Below are 24,835 nucleotides of genomic sequence, written 5' to 3'. Positions count from 1 at the left end.
AAAATTGTTAAAATGACATTGTCAAAGGCTTAATTAATAGTTAATTTGACGAGGTGCAAACGCTTAAATGTCATTCAAGAATGCAATCTTTTCAGAATGGTCTAGGCCTATGTACTCCATCATACCAATTGTTAATTTCTAAAACATAGATCAAGATAGCAGCAGGAAAAAGGAACAATTTAAATGTCAACACAACTTGCAGATATAAGACAGAATATTGTTCTGTTAGTTAGCAGTTTGAATGCTCCTGCTGGTCTCTGTGCAATGCAGTGGAGCTATATTACCACCTAGTGGCGTGTAGATGGTCAGTAAGGTCTACATGGGGTTTTGTTTTCCCTTGGTGTAGCAGAGCTGTCCAACCCTCTTCCTGGAGATCTAGCGTCCTGTAGGTTTTCAGTCCAACCCTAACCTAACATACCTGATTCAGCTAGCTAAGATCTTGGTGAGCAGCTAATATGTAGAATTGTGCTAAATGAGGGTTGTTCTGAAAACCTGTAGGATGGTAGATCTCCAGGAAGAGGGTTGGGCAGCCCTAGTGTAGTGAATCAGTGGTGTTACCTGGGAATTCATGACCCTTAGTAAGAATATAATATGGTAATCTAGCAGAAACTTTAATCCAAAGTGACTTAAAGTTAACACATACTGTATTCCATATTGGGTAACACTTTATTGAAGGGTACCAACATAATGACTTCATAACAAATTCATAATCCATACATAATAATTTACAAAGCAGTACAAGGCTAACCACAATTATTTTCAGACCCATAACCCTGACCCTAGTGTCATAAGCACTATGCTCCAACCATTCACGCTGTGACATTTGTGATGCGGTCCCTCCTGGGGTTATACAATGAAGTGGTCCAAGTCTACAGATCTCAGATCTGTTTTGCTTTTTAGCCCTAAGAAAGGGTTAGTATGAGGGAAGCTGATCACATCCTGCCTGATGTTCCCCATCAGCCTGGGATTTGAACTGGCAATCCCCTTCCATAAACCTGCATACTCATTGGGAACCCAGGACAGTGGTTGACAAACTCTGTTCTTATAGATTCTCTTACTGGTTCTGGTCTAGAGAGAGCTCAGAACTACCCCTTCTGTGCTCCCCAGCAGTACCAAAAACTAACTCGCGCGAGGTAGACGTCTCCTTTAACCACAGTTCTAGGATCAGATTACCCAACTGCAAATCCTAACTTTAACCATCAGGATTAAAGATAATATCTGACCCTGAACTAGCACTCCGGCCTCTTCTAGCAGGTGGTGGTTATAGTGGCCCATTTATTTTTAGCCGTCCTCATGGGGGAACACAATGATATGCAAAGCCAGCATATCCGCCGCTGCTTTCATCCACTGTGAGCCTCATAGTCCCTTTGACCTTCTGAGAGACACTGGCTAGGGGAGGCAGGTGCAGGGGACTTGAAAGTGCTGGGGGTCAAAGGGCACAGGAAGTGTTGTGTTCAAAACACTGGGCTTAGTTGTGAAAATGGAATGGAGAGGGGGCTACAGAGCTTAAGGGGTATGTATGCGTGTGTTAGTCTGACTTTGTGTGGATGTAGTTTACTGGAAGTATAGTTAATTTACTTTCTATGAATATCAAAACCCTCTTATGTAACTTCACGAGGTTGATTACACCAAAAGTCTTAAAGCTGCAAGACATTCAATAGTAAGTTATGAATAACACAACAAAAATCAAATGTATAATGTGACACTGTGTAGGTAACCTGGATAGACAAATAAATGTGGTAGCTTATTAGGTATGTGCATTCACACAATAAGTATTGAATATAAGTTTCACTCCATACAGTACGTACATTATTCACTTCTACTTGAAGAAATAAAAAGCACCAAGGTTAAAATACCATTTTTCATTACATTTTACATTTTATATTTTCATCAAGGGTCAAACAAGTCCGGATGACACGTTCTGCATTGAAATAGAATGGCAGATCTGTCATGCTCCTTCAATCCATTTTCTTTGTATGTGGGGTTTGTTTGGAACGTTCGGTGGCTTACCACATTGTTTCCTAAACGTTTGTGTGTAAACCAAAATGTAAAAGAATAAGGATTAAATCTGCATTGATTCAGGATGTGGTAAACTCATATGATGAGCTTTGTCAATCCTTTTATTACAATTAGCTGCATGTAATCTTATGGAATTCACCTTTATCCAAACACAATCACATGCATAAAGAGAATGTTAACAACTCTGCAGTATTGAATTCCATGCCAGTGTCCTTATTGTGCTATGGATCACTCCTCATGGTTTAGGAAGTTGACAAGTCTTCCTGCTAGGGGTAAGGTGCTGATCTGCCTCAGTCTGTGGACTCCCACCTGTTGTCGGATCTTCAGCCTGCACAACTGCATAAGGCTCCGTGGGGGCACTGTTGAATAAAGGATTGCATGCCCCCATATAGGTTCTCCATAAGAAAATGTTTAGGTACAGTGTTATAAAAGCAAATGGAAGACGGAAAATCCTGTACTCACTAGGAAATGTCTTAGGGCAACATTGTCCTGTTGCAAAGCCACCTGCGCTGTGAGCTAAGTGAAATTATAATCTGCAGCGCGATTTATGTTGTAACTTTGCTTAAACAATTTCCGCGAGGGGGAACTTTAGGAAAATGTCACCCTTAAATGTCCTTTTTGACACATTTGAAGGTTGTTGCAAACTTGTGTAAATATATCTAACCTGTTTATACAGAGTTGGACCCTGATGAAAAAGGTACTCACTCGATTTCTCCTTGATACAGGCCCAGTCCTCGTAGCTGTCCAGATGTTCAGTGAGTCTGGAGCACAGCTGTACATTACCCACGTAGTCTAGAAGTGCATCTATGATGGGTCCTGCCCAATGACGTATTGAGGGACTGGAGATAATGTCACAGAACTGACAGTAGAGTAGAAAAAGGAATCACGTAATGCTATACATAATGCATTTAGAACCATAAAGCCACAAGATGTCGCAAATCTAACGGCAATTGAGTTATTTGAATTCTGTGGTAAAACTGCTCCCTAGTCTCTGGTTTTGGGGGGCCAGTGCAGTGGTTACCGTTACCACCAAATTTAAATAAACGAGTGGCCAACTTGATCTCACAACAAATGCAGAATTATAAGAGCCTGAGAATCGCTCATAATCTCTGAATCCCAAAACGACAGATATTTACATGCAAGGGCAACAGGTTAAGTTGAGGCATGCTGGTGAGTGGTTAGGGGAAAGTTATACTTTAGCGTGCGAGCGAGTGGTTAAGGTAAGGGTTAGAAAACAAAACAGTAAAAAACCAAATGTGCCTGGATTCAAACTATTTACATTCCCACATCGACCACCCCCAACCAACCACTTAGCACGTAATTTCCTGTTCTGACTCTTGCCACAAAAACACTTGCCCAAACATATTTTCTCGCAGACCAAAAAATAACCATAATCTTTCTGCTAATCCCACCTACCTGCACACCGGGCTCCTCGTGGCAGAGACCCAGGTCATCCTTGTATACATTCCTCATCGGTGGGTGTGGTTTGGTGCCATGCTCACACTTGAAACAGGATAGGGCGTCACAGCCGTTGTCCATGAGGTACTTGAGCAGAGACAGATACTTCATACAGAACATGACACTTGCCGGGAACGAGGTGGGGTGAGTTGGGATTTTAACATTGACGTCTGCCCTGTGCTCCACCAGTAAGCACACCATCTGGACACAACCCTGCCTAACGGCCACCAGTAGCGGGTTGAAGATGTCCAGGTTGGGGTTGGCGCCAGCCTTAAGAAGCATGGCGGCAGCATCAACGTTGCTGTTGGTGACTGCGAAATAGAGTGCAGTGGTTCGTCGATCCTGGTATATGGAAGAGCGGTCGGTGGACAGCTTGGCATTGACGTCGAAGTCTGCCTCGATCAGAACCTCCAGGGTGTTGTCTTTGTTGTGTTCGGCGGCCAGGTGGAGGGGACTGATGCCACTGAGTCGCACTCTGGACTTGCTGGTGACTTGGATCAGTCTGGACACAATCCTGGATAGAGAAAGCATAGGGAATAGTCGACGGGATAGGAGATTAGGGAAGAGGTCCAATGAATCCTAGTGTGGTTAGGTGAAGGTCTACAGCACATTCTGCTTTGTCTAACAATAACTTTTGGTTCACTACTGTAGGTACAGACCACATCATCAACATAAATATGTTTGAGATATTTTAATGCAGGAAAAGGTTACAAGGTATGAATGCAGAATGACGTCATGCAGGCATGAGCTCGAGCTTGGAATGAGGTTGGATGATTGTTAGGTGGTTGTAGAATTAAAGCTTCTTGGTAGGCATCGTGAGAGGTGGTGTCGCATTATTGAGAGGACGACTCTGGATGACTGAAGGAGCGTGACAGTTTGGGATGGTTGAAGAAGCTTGATGGTTCAGGATGGTTGAAGGATCTTGATAGATCGGGATGGTGGAAGGATCTTGAAAGTTCAGGATTGTTGAAGGATCTTGATGGTTCAGGATGGTTGATGGAGCTTGGTGGTGCAGGATGGTTGAAGGAGCTTGATGGTTCATGATGGTTGAAGGAGCTTGATGGTTCATGATGGTTGAAGGAGCTTGATGGTTCAGGATGGTTGATGGAGCTTGATGATTCAGGATGGTTGAAGGAGATTGATGGTTCATGATGGTTGAAGGAGATTGATCATTCAGGTTCAGGATGTTGGTTGCTTGGTCATCAAAGGATCGGGAGGGGGAGATGAAGAAAGTGTTGGGGTGGAAGTCCTGGTGGTCTCTGCCTCTCGGCCCAGAGTTAATCCCCAAAGAGGAAGGGTCAGGACTCCCGAGACGTCCGAGAACAGAGCGGCATGAACGTGTCAGAGGGCTTGATGGTTTGAATGGATAGATAGTAGTTCTGATGGCCTGAGTGTCCAGAGGTCGGGGGTAGATGATATGGATGGTAAATGTCTGAGCTGAGATGGGAATAGAGGTGACGCAGAAAGAGGAAGAGCAGTCCTCTTACAGCATTTGGTGGTAAAGATTATGGCGTAATCTTGAGCTCGGATCTTGTAGTTAGAAGAATTACTGAGGAAGAATGTTTTTTGTGTAGCATTGTTTGGATATGGAAAACAATGTCTGTAGGGGCAGAGAGAGCATCCATCCCTGAGCCAGAGCTGGGATAGGCAGGGGATGGAGAGAGGGAGGGAAGGCTGAAGCCTTGGTGGTGGCAGCAGCCATGTCCAGGAGATTGGAAGGAAGATTTTCCCTTTGTGAATGTGAAGGCTGCTTCGAATGCAAGGTCGTAAGCTGTGGAGACCAGGTTGAAGTCTTTTGTGGCCGATTCTGAGGATTCAGGGGCTGCGGCCGAGTTGGTGGTGGTGGAATGAATATCAGGCAGTGGAGGCGGCAGGGAACGTCATCCCTCGTGAGGGTGGTGTCGTCGGGCAGTGGGCAAAATGGGTGGAGGTGGATCAATCAATCAATCAATTTTATTTTATATAGCCCTTCTTACATCAGCTAATATCTCGAAGTGCTGTACAGAAACCCAGCCTAAAACCCCAAACAGCTAGTAATGCAGGTGTAGAAGCACGGTGGCTAGGAAAAACTCCCTATGTAGCTTGTCATGGACCAACAACACCACCACTCTTGTCAAGAAGACGCAAAAGGTGGCTGAAGAAATGTGGCATGCCACCACGGGTCCTCTCCAAATACTACCGCTGCATCATCAAGATCTTCCTGACCGATTGCATCACGGTCTGGTACGGGAATTGCTCAGTCCACAACCGCAAGGCCCTCCAGCGGGTGGTGAAGTCGGCCCAGTACATCACTGGGACCGTGCTCCCATCCATCCAGGATATCTTACCAACCGGTTCTGGCACCGTGGCACCAGAGCCAGACCGAGGCTCCTGCGGTGGATGACTGGTTTCGGTGCGCGGAGGAGACGTAGGCCAACGCTGACCGTCACCGCAGTGTGGCCCCGGTCTTCATACCGGGGGATCGGGTCTGGCTCTCGACCCAGAATCTGCCCCTCTGCCTGCCCTGCCGGAAGCTGAGCCCACTCAAAGTCCTGAGGAGAATCAACAAGGTCACGTATAGGTTATTACTTCCCCCTGATTACCGTATTAACCCCTCGTTTCATGTGTCTCTCCTTAGGCCGGTGGTAGTTGGTCCGCTCCAGGAGTCTGAGGTGCGGGAGATTCCTCCACCTCCTCTGGACATCGAGGGGGCCCCGGCGTACTCTGTCTGCTCCATCCTTGATTCGAGGCGTCGGGTGGGGGGCCTTCAGTACCTCGTGGAGTGGGAGGGGTACGGTCCGGAGGAACGGTGCTGGGTCCCGGTGAGGGATATCCTCGATCCCTCCCTGTTGTGGGATTTCCAGCATCGCCATCTGGCTCGCCCTGCTCCACGTCCTCCTGGCTGTCCCCGAGGCCGGGGTCGGCGCGCTGCTGGAGCTGCGCGTCAATGGGGGGTACTGTCACGACTTCGGCCGAGGCTGCCTCCCCTCCTTGTTCGGGCAGGCTTCGGCGTTCGTCGTCACTGGCTTACTAACCACTGCCGCCCCAATCACATTTGTCTTGTCTTGTTAATCACAAACACATGGTTCTAATCCCCTCATTAGTCCGTGTATAAGTGTTCCCTCTGCCCCCTTGTCCTTGTGGGTGATTGTTAGTTGTGAGAGTAGTATAGCTCGGTGGAGCTACTCGTACATTTTGTTGCTAGGGTAGATTTTCCCCTGTGCCTATGTATTATTGGATTCTACCGTTACAGTGTATTTGCCAGGGATGAGAGTTTCCCCTGTGCCTGTTTCGTTGATCGCTATTTGAGCGCATTTATGTGTCAACGAAGGAACTCTGTATTCTGTGATTACCCTCCTGTGCCTGACTCCTTTCATCACACTCATCACAGAGTGACCCTGGACAATACTTAATTAAATAAATTGCATAATAAAAGTGACAACAGCAGCGCTTTTATCCACAATCAGTGGTGGAAAAAGTACCAAATTGTCATACTTGAATGTAAGTAAAGAAATCTTAATAGATAAAGACTCAAGTAAAAGTGAAAGTCACCCAGGAAAATATCACTTGAGTAAAAGTTAAAAACTTTTGATTTTAAATATACTTAAGTATCAAAAGTAAATGTAATTGCTAAAATATACTTATGTATCAAAAGTAAAAGTATAAATAATTTCAAATTCCTTATATTAAGCAAACCTGACGGCACAATTATTGTATTTTTTTCATTTACGGATAGCCAGGGACACACTCCAACACTCAGACATAATTTACAAACAAAGCATTTGTGTTTAGTGAGTCTGCCAGATCAGAGGCAGTAGGGATGGCCTGGGAAAATCTCTTGATAAGTGCGTGAATTGGACCATTTTACTGTCCTGCTAAGCATAAAAAATGTAACTAGTACTTTTCGGAGTCAGAGAAAATGTATGGCGTAAAAAGTACATTATTTTCTTTAGGAATGTAGTGGAGTAAAAGTAAAAGTTGTCAAAAATGTAAATAACAAAGTAGTAATTAAAATTGTTTTTACTTAACTACTTTACACCACTGTCCACAATGACATTTAACATGAATGAAGGTAAAACGGGACTGTCGAGAGGGGAGGAGATGTAAATGTTTCAGGTGTGGTCTTTCCTCCCTAACTTTAGTTACGTTACACATAACACCATAAAGTGAGAATGGAGACGAGAATGCAAACCTTTACTTTGAATTAAGATTTCATTGTCATCAAATCCATTCATATTGTCATAAAAATGTTGTTATTGTATGAGAATGTATGATATTTATACCTACTCATCATATCCACGTTGGGCGGCAATATGAATGGGTAGAAGTCCAGCTTTAGTGGGTTTGTTGGCGTCTGCTTTCTGATACAGCAGGACCTCCACGATCTCCCCATGTCCGTTCTTACAGGCTTCATAGAGCGGCGTGGCCCCATCGTTCGCCTGGCTGTTAACGTCTGCACCTGTATCATCAAAGGGCCCACATAAACATTTTACATGAAACAGTTTCTAAGGACATTCTTTAGCATTTAGGATGTACGACTTCAGCGGCATGACATTCGGTTTAATTAACACAATCACACTGTCTTGCGGGAGAAAAAACACTATAAAAAAATATATATATATATACAGTGGGGAAAAAAAGTATTTAGTCAGCCACCAATTGTGCAAGTTCTCCCACTTAAAAAGATGAGAGAGGCCTGTAATTTTCATCATAGGTACACGTCAACTATGACAGACAAACTGAGAAAAATTTTTCCAGAAAATCACATTGTAGGATTTTTAATGAATAAGTATTTGGTCACCTACAAACAAGCAATATTTCTGGCTCTCACAGACCTGTAACTTCTTCTTTAAGAGGCTCCTCTGTCCTCCACTCGTTACCTGTATTAATGGCACCTGTTTGAACTTGTTATCAGTATAAAAGACACCTGTCCACAACCTCAAACAGTCACACTCCAAACTCCACTATGGCCAAGACCAAAGAGCTGTCAAAGGACACCAGAAACAAAATTGTAGACCTGCACCAGGCTGGGAAGACTGAATCTGCAATAGGTAAGCAGCTTGGTTTGAAGAAATCAACTGTGGGAGCAATTATTAGGAAATGGAAGACATACAAGACCACTGATAATCTCCCTTGATCTGGAGCTCCACGCAAGATCTCACCCCGTGGGGTCAAAATAATCACAAGAACGGTGAGCAAAAATCCCAGAACCACACGGGGGGACCTAGTGAATGACCTTCAGAGAGCTGGGACCAAAGTAACAAAGCCTACCATCAGTAACACACTACGCCGCCAGGGACTCAAATCCTGCAGTGCCAGACGTGTCCCCCTGCTTAAGCCAGTACATGTCCAGGCCCGTCTGAAGTTTGCTAGAGTGCATTTGGATGATCCAGAAGAGGATTGGGAGAATGTCATATGGTCAGATGAAACCAAATATAACTTTTTGGTAAAAACTCAACTCGTCGTGTTTGGAGGACAAAGAATGCTGAGTTGCATCCAAAGAACACCATACCTACTGTGAAGCATGGGGGTGGAAACATCATGCTTTGGGGCTGTTTTTCTGTAAAGGGACCAGGACGACTGATCAGTGTAAAGGAAAGAATGAATGGGGCCATGTATCGTGAGATTTTGAATGAAAACCTCCTTCCATCAGCAAGGGCATTGAAGATGAAACGTGGCTGGATCTTTCAGCATGACAATGATCCCAAACACACCGCCCGGGCAATGAAGGAGTGGCTTCGTAAGAAGCATTTCAAGGTCCTGGAGTGGCCTAGCCAGTCTCCAGATCTCAACCCCATAGAAAATCTTTGGAGGGAGTTGAAAGTCCGTGTTGCCCAGCGACAGCCCCAAAACATCACTGCTCTAGAGGAGATCTGCATGGAGGAATGGGCCAAAATACCAGCAACAGTGTGTGAAAACCTTGTGAAGACTTACAGAAAACGTTTGACCTGTGTCATTGCCAACATAGGGTATATAACAAAGTATTGAGAAACTTTTGTTATTGACCAAATACTTATTTTCCACCATAATTTGCAAATAGATTCATAAAAAATCCTACAATGTGATTTTCTGGAATTTTCTTTCTCATTTTGTCTGTCATAGTTGACGTGTACCTATGATGAAAATTACAGGCCTCTCTCATCTTTTTAAGTGGGAGAACTTGCACAATTGGTGGCTGACTAAATACTTTTTTCCCCCATTGTATATATATAATAAATTCAACCTGGAATATGATAGAAGTCACATATCTAATAAAGCTTATGACAAAAGCTTTTATCTGCACTTGACCAAATCAGCTCACTTCCACGTCCAAGCCAGCATACTGGTTACCGTTGGTGATGAGGAAGTTCAGGACCTCAACATGTCCGGTCTGGGCTGCAGCGAACAGGGGAGTGATACCGTACATGTTGACTGGACTGAGCTTGGCCCCTGCCCTCATCAGAAGCTCACATATCTCCACGTTGTTGCGGATCACAGCCTCATGGAGGGCGGTCCAGCCCAGAATACAATGCTTGTTCACCCCGGCCCCGAATCCCAAAAGCATTGCCACCATCTCAACATTCTCTCCCTCGCAAGCTTTGAATGGGACATATGGATGGATTATTAGAGAGTGGGAGAGAAACAGTGAACATGTGTTGTTGAATATAGCTCGATCATCCTATGGCTATAAATCTGAATGTTAAAAAACAAACTGAGCTAGATTGAGGCTGTCCTAATATGGACACCGTACGTTTAGGGAATGTGACTTTATAACTTCACATTACCCAAACTTGCAACCATTGTCTCAAAGAATGGCATGCAGGTCTCCTTTGTGCATAGGTATGTTACCTTTATATAGAGGGGTTTCCCTGTCCTTGTCGGCGATGACGGGGTTAGCTCCTTTCTCCAGCAGGCACTGGACACAGGCCACATGTTCAGCCACCACAGCTAGGAAGAGAGGAGTCTGGTCCTTCAGCGTGCGCCTGTTAATCACCTCAGGATGGGCTGGATTCAATGACAGGACAGGATTAGCAGTTGCAAGTGTGATCAGAATGACAGTTTAAAATGTTGGTTGTTTAAGAATCACATGGCATTGATAGTGAAAAACTAATTTAGACATTTAGACAATGCAGAATTGAGGAGATTTTGTGAAATCAGACCGTGTCAAGTCAAATACCTGGCATGGCACTTGATAAACACTGCAAACTTTAAACCTTCATACATTATCGCTAGCCTATCCCTCATAGGTATACAGCAAGAAGTGGTTTTGAAATTAATGCAGTAGTATTGTGAGTTAAAAGGGCTCTTTCGACACTAGTGCTAATTTATTTACATTCAATGCCTGGTTGAAGGGTTCTAAAAACAGATGCAACAGGAATTCCAAAAATAGTATTGATATTTCATAGGGTGTGATGGTGTGGGGATTGGCGCAATCCGAAGACTTCGTGGCTCACCTTCCAGTAAGATATCAAGGCATTCCTTCTTCCCGTGGGTTGCAGCCTCGTGCAGAGGTAGCCACCCCAACTTATTCCTCTCCGTCAGGTTTCTCCCAGTCTTCACCATCTCCGTCAGAGCACCCACAGCACCACCCTTAATGGCTTTGACGACTGGGTCAACCAGCCTCAAAGAGAATAGAGAAAATGAAGCACAGGTTCTCTACTTGAGTTGTATTCAGTAACAAGTGATGCAAAGAATAGAACATAGACATTTGCAAACAGACAAACACTTTCACACTCGTAGAAGAGCAAAGTACCTAATCTGGCACATTTTGTTAGTTCCGTTTTTTCAGTTCACAGACGATTGACCATCAAACATTGATTTGACAATTGTTACTCCCTTGCTGATGTGGGGCTGGGTATTGAAGAGGAGTTAAGTGCTATGTTAGCTATGAAACTTTCAGTAAACAGATCCATGGTCAGGTGATGACTCCTTCATGGTGTACTTAAAATACTGTAGTATGGGAACATCCTATAGTAAGGCTGAGGCATACTCACTCTTCAGGCTCTGCGGTGAAATACATAGACCCATCGTAGCGTTTCCATGCCACACAGCGCTTCCCCTCATTGCTGGTGAAGGTGTAGCTTCTGGTTGCGTCTGATGAAGGCACGTTCTGTAGATAGTCGACTTTCATTCTTTCCTATCGAAATGAAACCAAATGAAAACATTAGAATTAAAACTTGTTTTAGGGGTGATAGGCATTCGCAAAGTGAATGACCAATGATGGAAACCCAACAAGTATCAAATTATTAGTGAGTGGGTTAACATTGGTTCAATCCATTAATACATCCAACAGTCAATGTCTAATTCAAACCTAGGACAACAGCAAATCTTGTATGCTAACCACCTCACAAGATAAACATGACCTATTCAACATGGTTAGCAGATTGATACCTTTGAAATATTACACCTTGAAGGACATGTACTTGCCATTCAATTGGACTGCCACCGAATTAAATTTCACCGTAGTTAGCATGATCCCAATGACTTACAACACAACCTCTAATAACCCCACAAAGACCTGGCTCGGACTCAAGTGCAGTGCACAAAGTAAGCCCAGTTGAGTTCATTAGCAATTAAGCAAAACGCTGATTTAATAACTTTTGAATGGCTGCCAAGAGCCTAATCCTATGCACCTGGTAGATGGTCTCTAACACACAATAATGCGAGCGTGCACACACACACACACACACAGACACACTTCCTCTCTCCCTCTCTCCCTCTCTCACACACACACACACACACACACACTTCCTCTCTCCCTCTCTTACACACACACACACACACACACACACACACACACACACACACGCATCACAACCTTCAGTGAAGACACAGGAGATGCTTGACTCTCCAACCTTCTGGTGATAAAATTAGGGCCCAGGCAACAGGAAAACAAAAGCACAATAACACTGTGACAAGACGGGGGTCAACAACAACCTCCTCAAGTATCTGAAAGCAGCCTCATCATCAACTCGGTGGAATAATCAAACCACAGGAGGCATGTATAGTAAAGATAGTAACACACAGGTATGTATTGTAAAGGCACAGTAAAACATAATCTGTGTTACAATTCAGCAATGTATTTTGCCCATCTGGGTGTGCGTAATAATTCCTATTTTCAAAATTGTACTAGACAAATATATGCTAATGCTTGACATGACTGATGCTGTGAGTGAAATAAAACCTTTGCTCAAAGAAGGAGCATGGTTGTATTATTACTCCATGAAAGTCTACTGTGTGGTAAGCATTTTTGAGTGTGATTTACCATAAAATCTCCTTCAGGTAATGGTTTCTAAATAGTTTGAACTTTCATGGTTTCTCAAACAGTTTTTACCTAATCACTTTAAGGAGAATGGGGAAAAAGGTGCAGTGCAACAAAAAACAACAATCATGTGAGGTGTGAACAAAATATAACACTAATTGAGGCATCATCATACACGAATTATATGATAGTTCAACCACATGTGCAATTATATGATATATATGTTCAATTATATGAATGCAATTATATGAATTATATGATAGTTTGACCACATTTGCAATTCAATTGTTATCTCTACATTAGTGCAGTATAATAAGGATTTCACCAAACAATCCAGAATGTGAAATTACATAGATATGTCTTACACTCAAGTAAAACCAAACAACAGCAACGTCACATCAATCCACATCTATTGTGTGTTATCATCTGTAAAATTCACTGGAGAGAATCACAGAGGAGCATTTAAAAACAATATATCAAAATGCATGGATATAAAACGTCAGCTTCCTAACTTACCGTTATTAGTTGCTGCTACTTAGTTGAAATGAGCTGTGAGCTAGTATAGACAGAGTCAAAGGGGATCCTAATAAATACTCAATTCTGTGGCGTTCCTCAGTTTGGACAGAGTGGACCACTGTGCTGGAAGTGGACTGTGGCGTTCCTCAGTTCGGACAGAGTGGACCACTGTGCTGGAAGTGGACTGTGGCGTTCCTCAGTTTGGACAGAGTGGACCACTGTGCTGGAAGTGGACTGTGGCGTTCCTCAGTTCGGACAGAGTGGACCACTGTGCTGGAAGTGGACTGTGGCGTTCCTCAGTTCGGACAGAGTGGACCACTGTGCTGGAAGTGGACTGTGGCGTTCCTCAGTTCGGACAGAGTGGACCACTGTGCTGGAAGTGGACTGTGGCGTTCCTCAGTTTGGACAGAGTGGACCACTGTGCTGGAAGTGGAACAAGACTCCCGTATGTCTTACGGTATATGTACTGGACGGATCACATGTGATGGATTATACAGAAAAGGTGGGCTCTGTTTGTGTGTTCATCTGTCAATCAACAGTTGATTATTAGTTTCCTTTGCCTTGACAGGTTTTGCAATTAAATACAGTACTAAGTTTATAATGCTGAACAATGTAGATCTCAGTCATGAATACAGAATGGCTTGCTTCTCAGATGTGTTTCAAGACTAGAACGGCTACCTCTACCATATGGATGTTTATCTAATCTAATGAAGGATCATAATCTAATTTGACAACAATCCAAGATAAAAGATAACCCACAATGTAGATTATTATTTATGGAAAAATGTGGGCCATCATAACATGGACAGTACATTGCATGAATAATGCACATCATTGGGTTGTGTGGTATAGCCATGCTACAGTCTAACAATATAACTACAGTAAAGAAAGGTGCTGTGAAATGTGTTGTTTTACATGGTCAGCCATAGTAGTACGGCGCTCTGTGAAGTTATTTGGCGCCCTCATGTGGAGCTTGTCTGAAGTGAAGTACAATTCCAATCAACAATTATTATTTATCAAGGAATACTGGACACATAAAAGTGGAAACACATAAACATGGAAACTATGTAGTTATTGCACATCCCAATGAATACAATTGATGAGTACTTTTTGGAAATTTAAATTACTGGACAAATGGACTTTTGGATGATTGATGATCAATCATACCCATATTTACATTTACATTTTAGACATTTAGCAGATGCTCTTATCCAGAGCGACTTACAGTTAGATATTAAGGAAAACCTATAGAAAAAATATAATGTTTATTTTTTTCAAAATAAAAAATAGCACAAGATTTGATTGTTTCCATGATCAGAAATATACCCAATTATTAGAAAAATATTGACCCTTACCACAGAGGTCATAAAAAAATACTGTAAATATTGCAATTGGAATCTCTTTAGGTAAATCAACAACAAATTACATCTACTGCTTTGCTCTTGTCACCGTCTGACATGAAAGATTAACTTATGTGCATAGACAGAGAATGAATAGAACTGATTGACTTGACGAACTGATTAACGAACAATCACCTACTATGAACTGAGCAGAGACTCTATTATGAATGATTGATTAACTAATGTGATAAACTACCCACTGGGCACAGACGTCACATCAACGTTTAGTTTTGATTTGTCATCTAACGTGAATTCATGTCATGCTGAAGTAGAACATCCGCCAGCTAAACCAGCAGCGCCCCATCAGCCTGCAATGAGACAGCCTCCCTGCCCTTCAGGAGCAGGTACAGGTAACTGCCAAAATAAAGGAAACGCCAACATAAAGTGTCTTAATAGGGGATTGGGCCACCACAATCCAGAACAGCTTCAATGCACCTTGGCATAGATTCTACAAGTGTCTAGAACTCTATTCGAGGGATGCGACACCATTCTTCCACGAGAAATTACATAATTTGGTGTTTTGTTGATGGTGATGGAAAATGCAGTCTCAGGCACCGCTCCAGAATTTCCCATAAATGTTAAATTGGGTTGACCTCTGGTGACTGAGACGGCCATAGCATATAGTTTACATCGTTTTCATGCTCATCAAACCATTCAGTGACCACTTGTGCCCTGTGGGTAGGGGCATTGTCTTCATATGGAACCACACCTGTGTGGAAGAACCTACTTTCAATATACTTTGTATCTCTCATTTACTCAATTGTTTCAATTATTTTGCCAGTTACCTGTCCCACTACACTTCCTTTCCTCGTACTGCCTCCACCAGGGCCTGCTGTTAGGGAGGTGCCACCTGTCTCACTTCCTGCTCTTGCATCCCCTGTAGGGACCCCTTTAGCACCCTGTGTAGAGCCCCCTGTAAGGCCCCCTTTAGCACCCTGTGTAGAGCCCCCTGTAAGGCCCCCTTTAGCACCCTGTGTAGAGCTCCCTGTAAGGCCCCCTTTAGTACCCTGTGTAGAGCCCCCTGTAAGGCCCCCTTTAGCACCCTGTGTAGAGCCCCCTGTAAGGCCCCTTTAGCACCCTGTGTAGAGCTCCCTGTAAGGCCCCCTTTAGCACCCTGTGTAGAGCCCCCTGTAAGGCCCCCTTTAGTACCTTTTAAGTGCCTTGCTCAATGGCAGATTAACAGATTTGTATACCTTGTCGGCTCGGGGATTTGAACTAGCGACCTTTCAGTTATTGGCCCAACGCTCTAACCCTGTCCAGGCCTGATTGATCTGACATGAACTGATTAACAAACAGCATCCTGTTGACTTGCCCAACTTTTCGTTGTCCCTCCAGCCTCCACTTTGCCTGCTACTGTCGAAAAAGCCGACCTACAAACGCCACACAAACAGACCGCCTTTCCACCACCAAGACACGGAAGCTCCGCTCGCCGCCCACGTAGAGCATCTTCACCTCGAATGTTCGGAACGCCACTACTCCCCATGACTGCAGCCTAGCCCTAGTATTAAAGGACGATCTTCAGATTACCTCAAATTTGGGCGTGAGTGAGTTACTATTATTCATCCAGACAATTGCACTCATCCTGTGGTCTTTGCCTCTTCTCCTAGTGTCTTGTTGCAGCAGTATGATGTCCCTCACCTCGTCCCCTCTCAGGAGAGAGACGGGGATATGCGCATCCGAGAACATTGGACTGCTAAAGGCTGTGGAATATTAGCAACGTCGGCCCAACCGGCTTCTAGGCCGGGATATACAGTGGGGAAAAAAAGTATTTAGTCAGCCACCAATTGTGCAAGTTCTCCCACTTAAAAAGATGAGAGAGGCCTGTAATTTTCATCATAGGTGCACTTCAACTATGACAGACAAAATGAGGGAAAAAAATCCAGAAAATCACATTGTAGGATTTTTAATGAATTTATTTGCAAGTTATGGTGGAAAATAAGTATTTGGTTAATAACAAAAGTTTCTCAATACTTTGTTATATACCCTTTGTTGGCAATGACACAGGTCAAACGTTTTCTGTAAGTCTTCACAAGGTTTTTACACACTGTTGCTGGTATTTTGGCCCATTCCTCCATGCAGATCTCCTCTAGAGCAGTGATGTTTTGGGGCTGTCGCTGGGCAACACGGACTTTCAACTCCCTCCAAAGATTTTCTATGGGGTTGAGATCTGGAGACTGGCTAGGTCACTCCAGGACCTTGAAATGCTTCTTACGAAGCCACTCCTTCGTTGCCCGGGCGGTGTGTTTGGGATCATTGTCATGCTGAAAGACCCAGCCACGTTTCATCTTCAATGCCCTTGCTGATGGAAGGAGGTTTTCACTCAAAATCTCACGATACATGGCCCCATTCATTCTTTCCTTTACACGGATCAGTCGTCCTGGTCCCTTTGCAGAAAAACAGCCCCAAAGCATGATGTTTCCACCCCCATGCTTCACAGTAGGTATGGTGTTCTTTGGATGCAACTCAGCATTCTTTGTCCTCCAAACACGACGAGTTGAGTTTTTACCAAAAAGTTCTATTTTGGTTTCATCTGACCATATGACATTCTCCAAATCCTCTTCTGGATCATCCAAATGCACTCTAGCAAACCTCAGACGGGCCTGGACATGTACTGGCTTAAGCAGGGGGACACGTCTGGCACTGCAGTATTTGAGTCTCTGGCGGCGTAGTGTGTTACTGATGGTAGGCTTTGTTACTTTGGTCCTAGCTCTCTGCAGGTCATTCACTAGGTCCCCCCGTGTGGTTCTGGGATTTTTGCTCACCGTTCTTGTGATCATTTTGACCCCACGGGGTGAGATCTTGCGTGGAGCCCCAGATCGAGGGGAGATTATCAGTGGTCTTGTATGTCTTCCATTTCCTAATAATTGCTCCCACAGTTGATTTCTTCAAACCAAGCTGCTTACCTATTGCAGATTCAGTCTTCCCAGCCTGGTGCAGGTCTACAATTTTGTTTCTGGTGTCCTTTGACAGCTCTTTGGTCTTGGCCATAGTGGAGTTTGGAGTGTGACTGTTTGAGGTTGTGGACAGGTGTCTTTTATACTGATAACAAGTTCAAACAGGTGCCATTAATACAGGTAACGAGTGGAGGACAGAGGAGCCTCTTAAAGAAGAAGTTACAGGTCTGTGAGAGCCAGAAATCTTGCTTGTTTGTAGGTGACCAAATACTTATTTTCCACCATAATTTGCAAATAAATTCATTAAAAATCCTACAATGTGATTTTCCTGATTTTCTTTTATCAATTTGTCTGTCATAGTTGACGTGTACCTACGATGAAAATTACAGGCCTCTCTCATCTTTTTTAAGTGGGAGAACTTGCACAATTGGTGGCTGACTAAATACTTTTTTCCCCCACTGTATACAGATCAGAGCTAGTTTGTAAATGCTTTAGCTTTACTTTGTTTTTGTTTTCTTGTTTGGGGTTGCCTGTAGACTAGTGAGTGGGGCTGCTTGTAGAAACTGGCCCAGGGCAAACAGTACAGTCTGGTTTCTCGCTGTTCTTGTTTCTTTGCCCACTCCATAGAGCACATGTGTATAACTTGATTATTTATTGCATGACTATTGAAGCTTTTACTGATTGCATGACAATTGAGGAGCTTGTATTTATTGCATGATAATTGAGTGTGAAGCATTTGAGTTTTACTGTAAACTCTACACCTAAGACTGATATATATACAGTACATATAAATATACTGTTTGCTGTGGAGTTTGAACCTATTTGAATTTGAGAATGTTTGTAGTTATTTTTATTTTTATTTTTTTTGTGGACTGGAAAATAGGACTTGGGTGCCAGTTTGTCTAGTTGCCATATTTCCTATATTAGCCTTTATGGTCTATTTAAAGGGGTTGCTACATACATTTCTTGACTTATAAATTAATGATACGTACCCATTGATTCTTAAAGAATATAACTTATAAATGCCTCATGAGCTTAGTTCAACTGTCATACCCCATCAGAACCCAAAATATAAGCTTGTTTTACCCCAATTTTTGTAAACAAAGATAGCTAAGTGGCAAACTTGATTCTTCTTATATGTACTACCAAAGTAAAAAATAATTGGATTGGTGTAAACATGGGCGAGAGTTTCCTTCCACCATATTTTTTTGCACCAGTCTCCTTTAAAAGCCACACTGAGATTGACGTTATAATTTAAACCTAACCTAACCGTAGCTCTTGAGAACCCAAGGCCATACAGCCATGGGGTTCTCATTTGAACAATTGACCACAGTGTAGTGTTAATTTTGGCACTCTTTTTTTAGAATTAGTCTAGTCTTAGTCCTTTTGACAAAAATATCATTAAGTCTTAGTAAACATTTTGTCATTTGAATAATGATTTAGTCTAGTTATTGTCAAAATGATGAATATAATACATTTGGGAGTAAATATATTTCCTTCCTTAGATAAAACCATTGCCAGAAACTTTAACAGAACACTCAAATAAATTAAATCTGACCTCAGTGGATGAAATAATATCCCAGTTGCTTTAACCGGCAGAATATCTATTGTCAATACGAATACAGTGGGGAAAAAAAGCATTTAGTCAGCCACCAATTGTGCAAGTTCTCCCACTTAAAAAGATGAGAGAGGCCTGTAATTTTCATCATAGGTACACGTCAACTATGACAGACAAAATGAGGAAAAAAAATCCAGAAAATCACATTGTAGGATGTGTAATGAATTTATTTGCAAATTATGGTGGAAAATAAGTATTTGGTCAATAACAAAAGTTTCTCAATACTTTGTTATATACCCTTTGTTGGCAATGACACAGGTCAAACGTTTTCTGTAAGTCTTCACAAGGTTTTCATACACTGTTGCTGGTATTTTGGCCCATTCCTCCATGCAGATCTCCTCTAGAGCAGTGATGTTTTGGGGCTGTCGCTGGGCAACACAGACTTTCAACTCCCCTCCAAAGATTTTCTATGGGGTTGAGATCTGGAGACTGGCTAGGCCACTCCAGGACCTTGAAATGCTTCTTACGAAGCCACTCCTTCGTTGCCCGGGCGGTGTGTTTGGGATCATTGTCATGCTGAAAGACCCAGCCACGTTTCATCTTCAATGCCCTTGCTGATGGAAGGAGGTTTTCACTCAAAATCTCCGATACATGGCCCCATTCATTCTTTCCTTTACACGGATCAGTCGTCCTGGTCCCTTTGCAGAAAAACAGCCCCAAAGCATGATGTTTCCACCCCCATGCTTCACAGTAGGTATGGTGTTCTTTGGATGCAACTCAGCATTCTTTGTCCTCCAAACACGACGAGTTGAGTTTTTACCAAAAAGTTCTATTTTGGTTTCATCTGACCATATGACATTCTCCAAATCCTCTTCTGGATCATCCAAATGCACTCTAGCAAACCTCAGACGGGCCTGGACATGTACTGGCTTAAGCAGGGGGACACGTCTGGCACTGCAGTATTTGAGTCTCTGGCGGCGTAGTGTGTTACTGATGGTAGGCTTTGTTACTTTGGTCCTAGCTCTCTGCAGGTCATTCACTAGGTCCCCCCGTGTGGTTCTGGGATTTTGCTCACCGTTCTTGTGATCATTTTGACCCCACGGGGTGAGATCTTGCGTGGAGCCCCAGATCGAGGGAGATTATCAGTGGTCTTGTATGTCTTCCATTTCCTAATAATTGCTCCCACAGTTGATTTCTTCAAACCAAGCTGCTTACCTATTGCAGATTCAGTCTTCCCAGCCTGGTGCAGGTCTACAATTTTGTTTCTGGTGTCCTTTGACAGCTCTTTGGTCTTGGCCATAGTGGAGTTTGGAGTGTGACTGTTTGAGGTTGTGGACAGGTGTCTTTTATACTGATAACAAGTTCAAACAGGTGCCATTAATACAGGTAACGAGTGGAGGACAGAGGAGCCTCTTAAAGAAGAAGTTACAGGTCTGTGAGAGCCAGAAATCTTGCTTGTTTGTAGGTGACCAAATACTTATTTTCCACCATAATTTGCAAATAAATTCATTAAAAATCCTACAATGTGATTTTCCTGATTTTCTTTTATCAATTTGTCTGTCATAGTTGACGTGTACCTACGATGAAAATTACAGGCCTCTCTCATCTTTTTAAGTGGGAGAACTTGCACAATTGGTGGCTGACTAAATACTTTTTTCCCCCACTGTATACAGATCAGAGCTAGTTTGTAAATGCTTTAGCTTTACTTTGTTTTTGTTTTCTTGTTTGGGGTTGCCTGTAGACTAGTGAGTGGGGCTGCTTGTAGAAACTGGCCCAGGGCAAACAGTACAGTCTGGTTTCTCGCTGTTCTTGTTTCTTTGCCCACTCCATAGAGCACATGTGTATAACTTGATTATTTATTGCATGACTATTGAAGCTTTTACTGATTGCATGACAATTGAGGAGCTTGTATTTATTGCATGATAATTGAGTGTGAAGCATTTGAGTTTTACTGTAAACTCTATACCTAAGACTGATATATATACAGTACATATAAATATACTGTTTGCTGTGGAGTTTGAACCTATTTGAATTTGAGAATGTTTGTAGTTATTTTTATTTTTATTTTTTTTGTGGACTGGAAAATAGGACTTGGGTGCCAGTTTGTCTAGTTGCCATATTTCCTATATTAGCCTTTATGGTCTATTTAAAGGGGTTGCTACATACATTTCTTGACTTATAAATTAATGATACGTACCCATTGATTCTTAAAGAATATAACTTATAAATGCCTCATGAGCTTAGTTCAACTGTCATACCCCATCAGAACCCAAAATATAAGCTTGTTTTACCCCAATTTTTTGTAAACAAAGATAGCTAAGTGGCAAACTTGATTCTTCTTATATGTACTACCAAAGTAAAAAAGAATTGGATTGGTGTAAACATGGGCGAGAGTTTCCTTCCACCATATTTTTTTGCACCAGTCTCCTTTAAAAGCCACACTGAGATTGACGTTATAATTTAAACCTAACCTAACCAGTAGCTCTTGAGAACCCAAGGCCATACAGCCATGGGGTTCTCATTTAAACAATTGACCACAGTGTAGTGTTAATTTTGGCACTCTTTTTTTAGAATTAGTCTAGTCTTAGTCCTTTTGACAAAAATATCATTAAGTCTTAGTAAACATTTTGTCATTTGAATAATGATTTAGTCTAGTTATTGTCAAAATGATGAATATAATACATTTGGGAGTAAATATATTTCCTTCCTTAGATAAAACCATTGCCAGAAACTTTAACAGAACACTCAAATAAATTAAATCTGACCTCAGTGGATGAAATAATATCCCAGTTGCTTTAACCGGCAGAATATCTATTGTCAATACGAATACAGTGGGGAAAAAAAGCATTTAGTCAGCCACCAATTGTGCAAGTTCTCCCACTTAAAAAGATGAGAGAGGCCTGTAATTTTCATCATAGGTACACGTCAACTATGACAGACAAAATGAGGAAAAAAAATCCAGAAAATCACATTGTAGGATGTGTAATGAATTTATTTGCAAATTATGGTGGAAAATAAGTATTTGGTCAATAACAAAAGTTTCTCAATACTTTGTTATATACCCTTTGTTGGCAATGACACAGGTCAAACGTTTTCTGTAAGTCTTCACAAGGTTTTCATACACTGTTGCTGGTATTTTGGCCCATTCCTCCATGCAGATCTCCTCTAGAGCAGTGATGTTTTGGGGCTGTCGCTGGGCAACACAGACTTTCAACTCCCTCCAAAGATTTTCTATGGGGTTGAGATCTGGAGACTGGCTAGGCCACTCCAGGACCTTGAAATGCTTCTTACGAAGCCACTCCTTCGTTGCCCGGGCGGTGTGTTTGGGATCATTGTCATGCTGAAAGACCCAGCCACGTTTCATCTTCAATGCCCTTGCTGATGGAAGGAGGTTTTCACTCAAAATCTCACGATACATGGCCCCATTCATTCTTTCCTTTACACGGATCAGTCGTCCTGGTCCCTTTGCAGAAAAACAGCCCCAAAGCATGATGTTTCCACCCCCATGCTTCACAGTAGGTATGGTGTTCTTTGGATGCAACTCAGCATTCTTTGTCCTCCAAACACGACGAGTTGAGTTTTTACCAAAAAGTTCTATTTTGGTTTCATCTGACCATATGACATTCTCCAAATCCTCTTCTGGATCATCCAAATGCACTCTAGCAAACCTCAGACGGGCCTGGACATGTACTGGCTTAAGCAGGGGGACACGTCTGGCACTGCAGTATTTGAGTCTCTGGCGGCGTAGTGTGTTACTGATGGTAGGCTTTGTTACTTTGGTCCTAGCTCTCTGCAGGTCATTCACTAGGTCCCCCCGTGTGGTTCTGGGATTTTTGCTCACCGTTCTTGTGATCATTTTGACCCCACGGGGTGAGATCTTGCGTGGAGCCCCAGATCGAGGGAGATTATCAGTGGTCTTGTATGTCTTCCATTTCCTAATAATTGCTCCCACTGTTGATTTCTTCAAACCAAGCTGCTTACCTATTGCAGATTCAGTCTTCCCAGCCTGGTGCAGGTCTACAATTTTGTTTCTGGTGTCCTTTGACAGCTCTTTGGTCTTGGCCATAGTGGTGTTTGGAGTGTGACTGTTTGAGGTTGTGGACAGGTGTCTTTTATACTGATAACAAGTTCAAACAGGTGCCATTAATACAGGTAACGAGTGGAGGACAGAGGAGCCTCTTAAAGAAGAAGTTACAGGTCTGTGAGAGCCAGAAATATTGCTTTTTTGTAGGTGACCAAATACTTATTTTCCACCATAATTTGCAAATAAATTCATAACAAATCCTACAATGTGATTTTCTGGATTTTTTTTCCTCAATTTGTCTGTCATAGTTGACGTGTACCTATGATGAAAATTACAGGCATCTCTCATCTTTTTAAGTGGGAGAACTTGCACAATTGGTGGCTGACTAAATACTTTTTTCCCCCACTGTATATTGCCATGGCTGAATTTTTGTAGTTCAGTGCTTCCCATGGCTCCCGCTTCTGGCTACTGGGCTAAAATTCATAGTGCAGTTTTAAAATGTATATGGCAAGGTAAACGATTCCGGATAAAATTAACAAACTCTCATAGAGAAAGACGTAGGAGGACTATCTGCACCAAACTTTAAATTGTATTTCCAGACACTAGCATTTCACTAGCATTTCGCCCCATCCTAAATTGGTTTAGACATGATTATTCTGGCCCCTGGCTGAGTATAGAGAGAATGGTGTCTCCTATTGCCCTGGAAGAGGTGGTCTTCACTCATATATCCCTTAAATAATGTAAGTTATGCTTTGGTCCTATTATTGCTCACACAATTTCTATTTGCCGCAAAATTGAAAAACAATGTAATTGGTAATCAAAATGGCATGTTCATACTCCAATATTTCGCAATAATGCCTTGCGATCTGGAGGGCAGCCTTTTGCATCCCCCCAATGGTCCAAATGTGGACTTTGTACCCTTGCCGATATCATGGACAGTAATGGTTTGAGAACATTCCAAGATTTGAACGATACATATACATTACCAGGCAACTCCTTTTTTCTACATTTACAATTTAGGTCAGTTATGCTGTCCTATGGAGTCCCTTGGGAAACTACCGAACCATCCAATGATCGGATTTATAAATAAATTATCTGAGCTCCCGAAAGGATTGATCTAAAAATATATCAACCATTTTTGGAAAGCTCATATTCTGAGCTAGCCATTAAAAAAGTATCTGAACAACCCTTTAACTGGAACAGAATATTGAAAAATATGACCTTGGCATCCTGTAATCCAAACCATCAATTTATACATTTTAAGTTTGTTCACAGACTGTATTTAACACCAAGGAAACGTTTTACAATGAAATTGGCCCCAACTCTCAACTGTTCACTGTGTCCCCTAAATCAGGTAGGCTAGTTACATTCCTTCTTTTGATGTGGGAGTGCCCTGCAGTTAAATGCTTCAGGGGCAAAGTTTAAAAATTCATTTTGAAGTGCATGAATGTAAATATGCAATGCTTTGCATCTATTACGTTACTTAACGATGATAGCTCCTTGAATCTCTCAATCAATCAGCACTGCCGCAAAAAAGATGTTAGCTCTTAGATGGCAATCACCTCACCCTCTCCCAATTCGCCAGTGGATACAGTTACTATTAGAAGTTATAACATTAGAATTATCGACAGCGAGAATGAATGGTGCTAGTCAAGGAACAATTGAGGCCTGGACAAATATACTTGACTCTGTAAAGAATAATCTCAGCTAAAGCCCAACACATACAGTGCCTTCAGAAAGTATTCC

The 24,835-nt window shown here is 42.5% G+C and overlaps 1 protein-coding gene across 1 annotated transcript; it reads right to left on the bottom strand.

The window, feature by feature from the left end:
- Positions 1 to 670: 670 nt before the first annotated feature.
- Positions 671 to 13,677, bottom strand: LOC121560552 (ankyrin repeat and SOCS box protein 2-like). The gene is made up of 9 exons (XM_041873494.2): positions 13,214 to 13,677; positions 11,430 to 11,572; positions 10,890 to 11,056; positions 10,285 to 10,440; positions 9,787 to 10,032; positions 7,744 to 7,915; positions 3,436 to 3,991; positions 2,725 to 2,878; positions 671 to 2,378 (listed from the first exon to the last, which is right to left on the bottom strand). Exons 2-9 carry the CDS (start codon positions 11,564 to 11,566, stop codon positions 2,248 to 2,250), a joined length of 1,719 nt encoding a protein of 572 aa, XP_041729428.2. The 5' UTR covers positions 11,567 to 11,572; positions 13,214 to 13,677; the 3' UTR covers positions 671 to 2,247.
- Between the last annotated feature and the right edge of the window lie 11,158 nt (positions 13,678 to 24,835).

This window comes from Coregonus clupeaformis, chromosome 36 (assembly GCF_020615455.1).
Source record: "Coregonus clupeaformis isolate EN_2021a chromosome 36, ASM2061545v1, whole genome shotgun sequence".
NCBI classification, from domain to species: Eukaryota; Metazoa; Chordata; class Actinopteri; order Salmoniformes; family Salmonidae; genus Coregonus; species Coregonus clupeaformis.
This window is presented reverse-complemented; position numbering and strand designations above follow the sequence as displayed.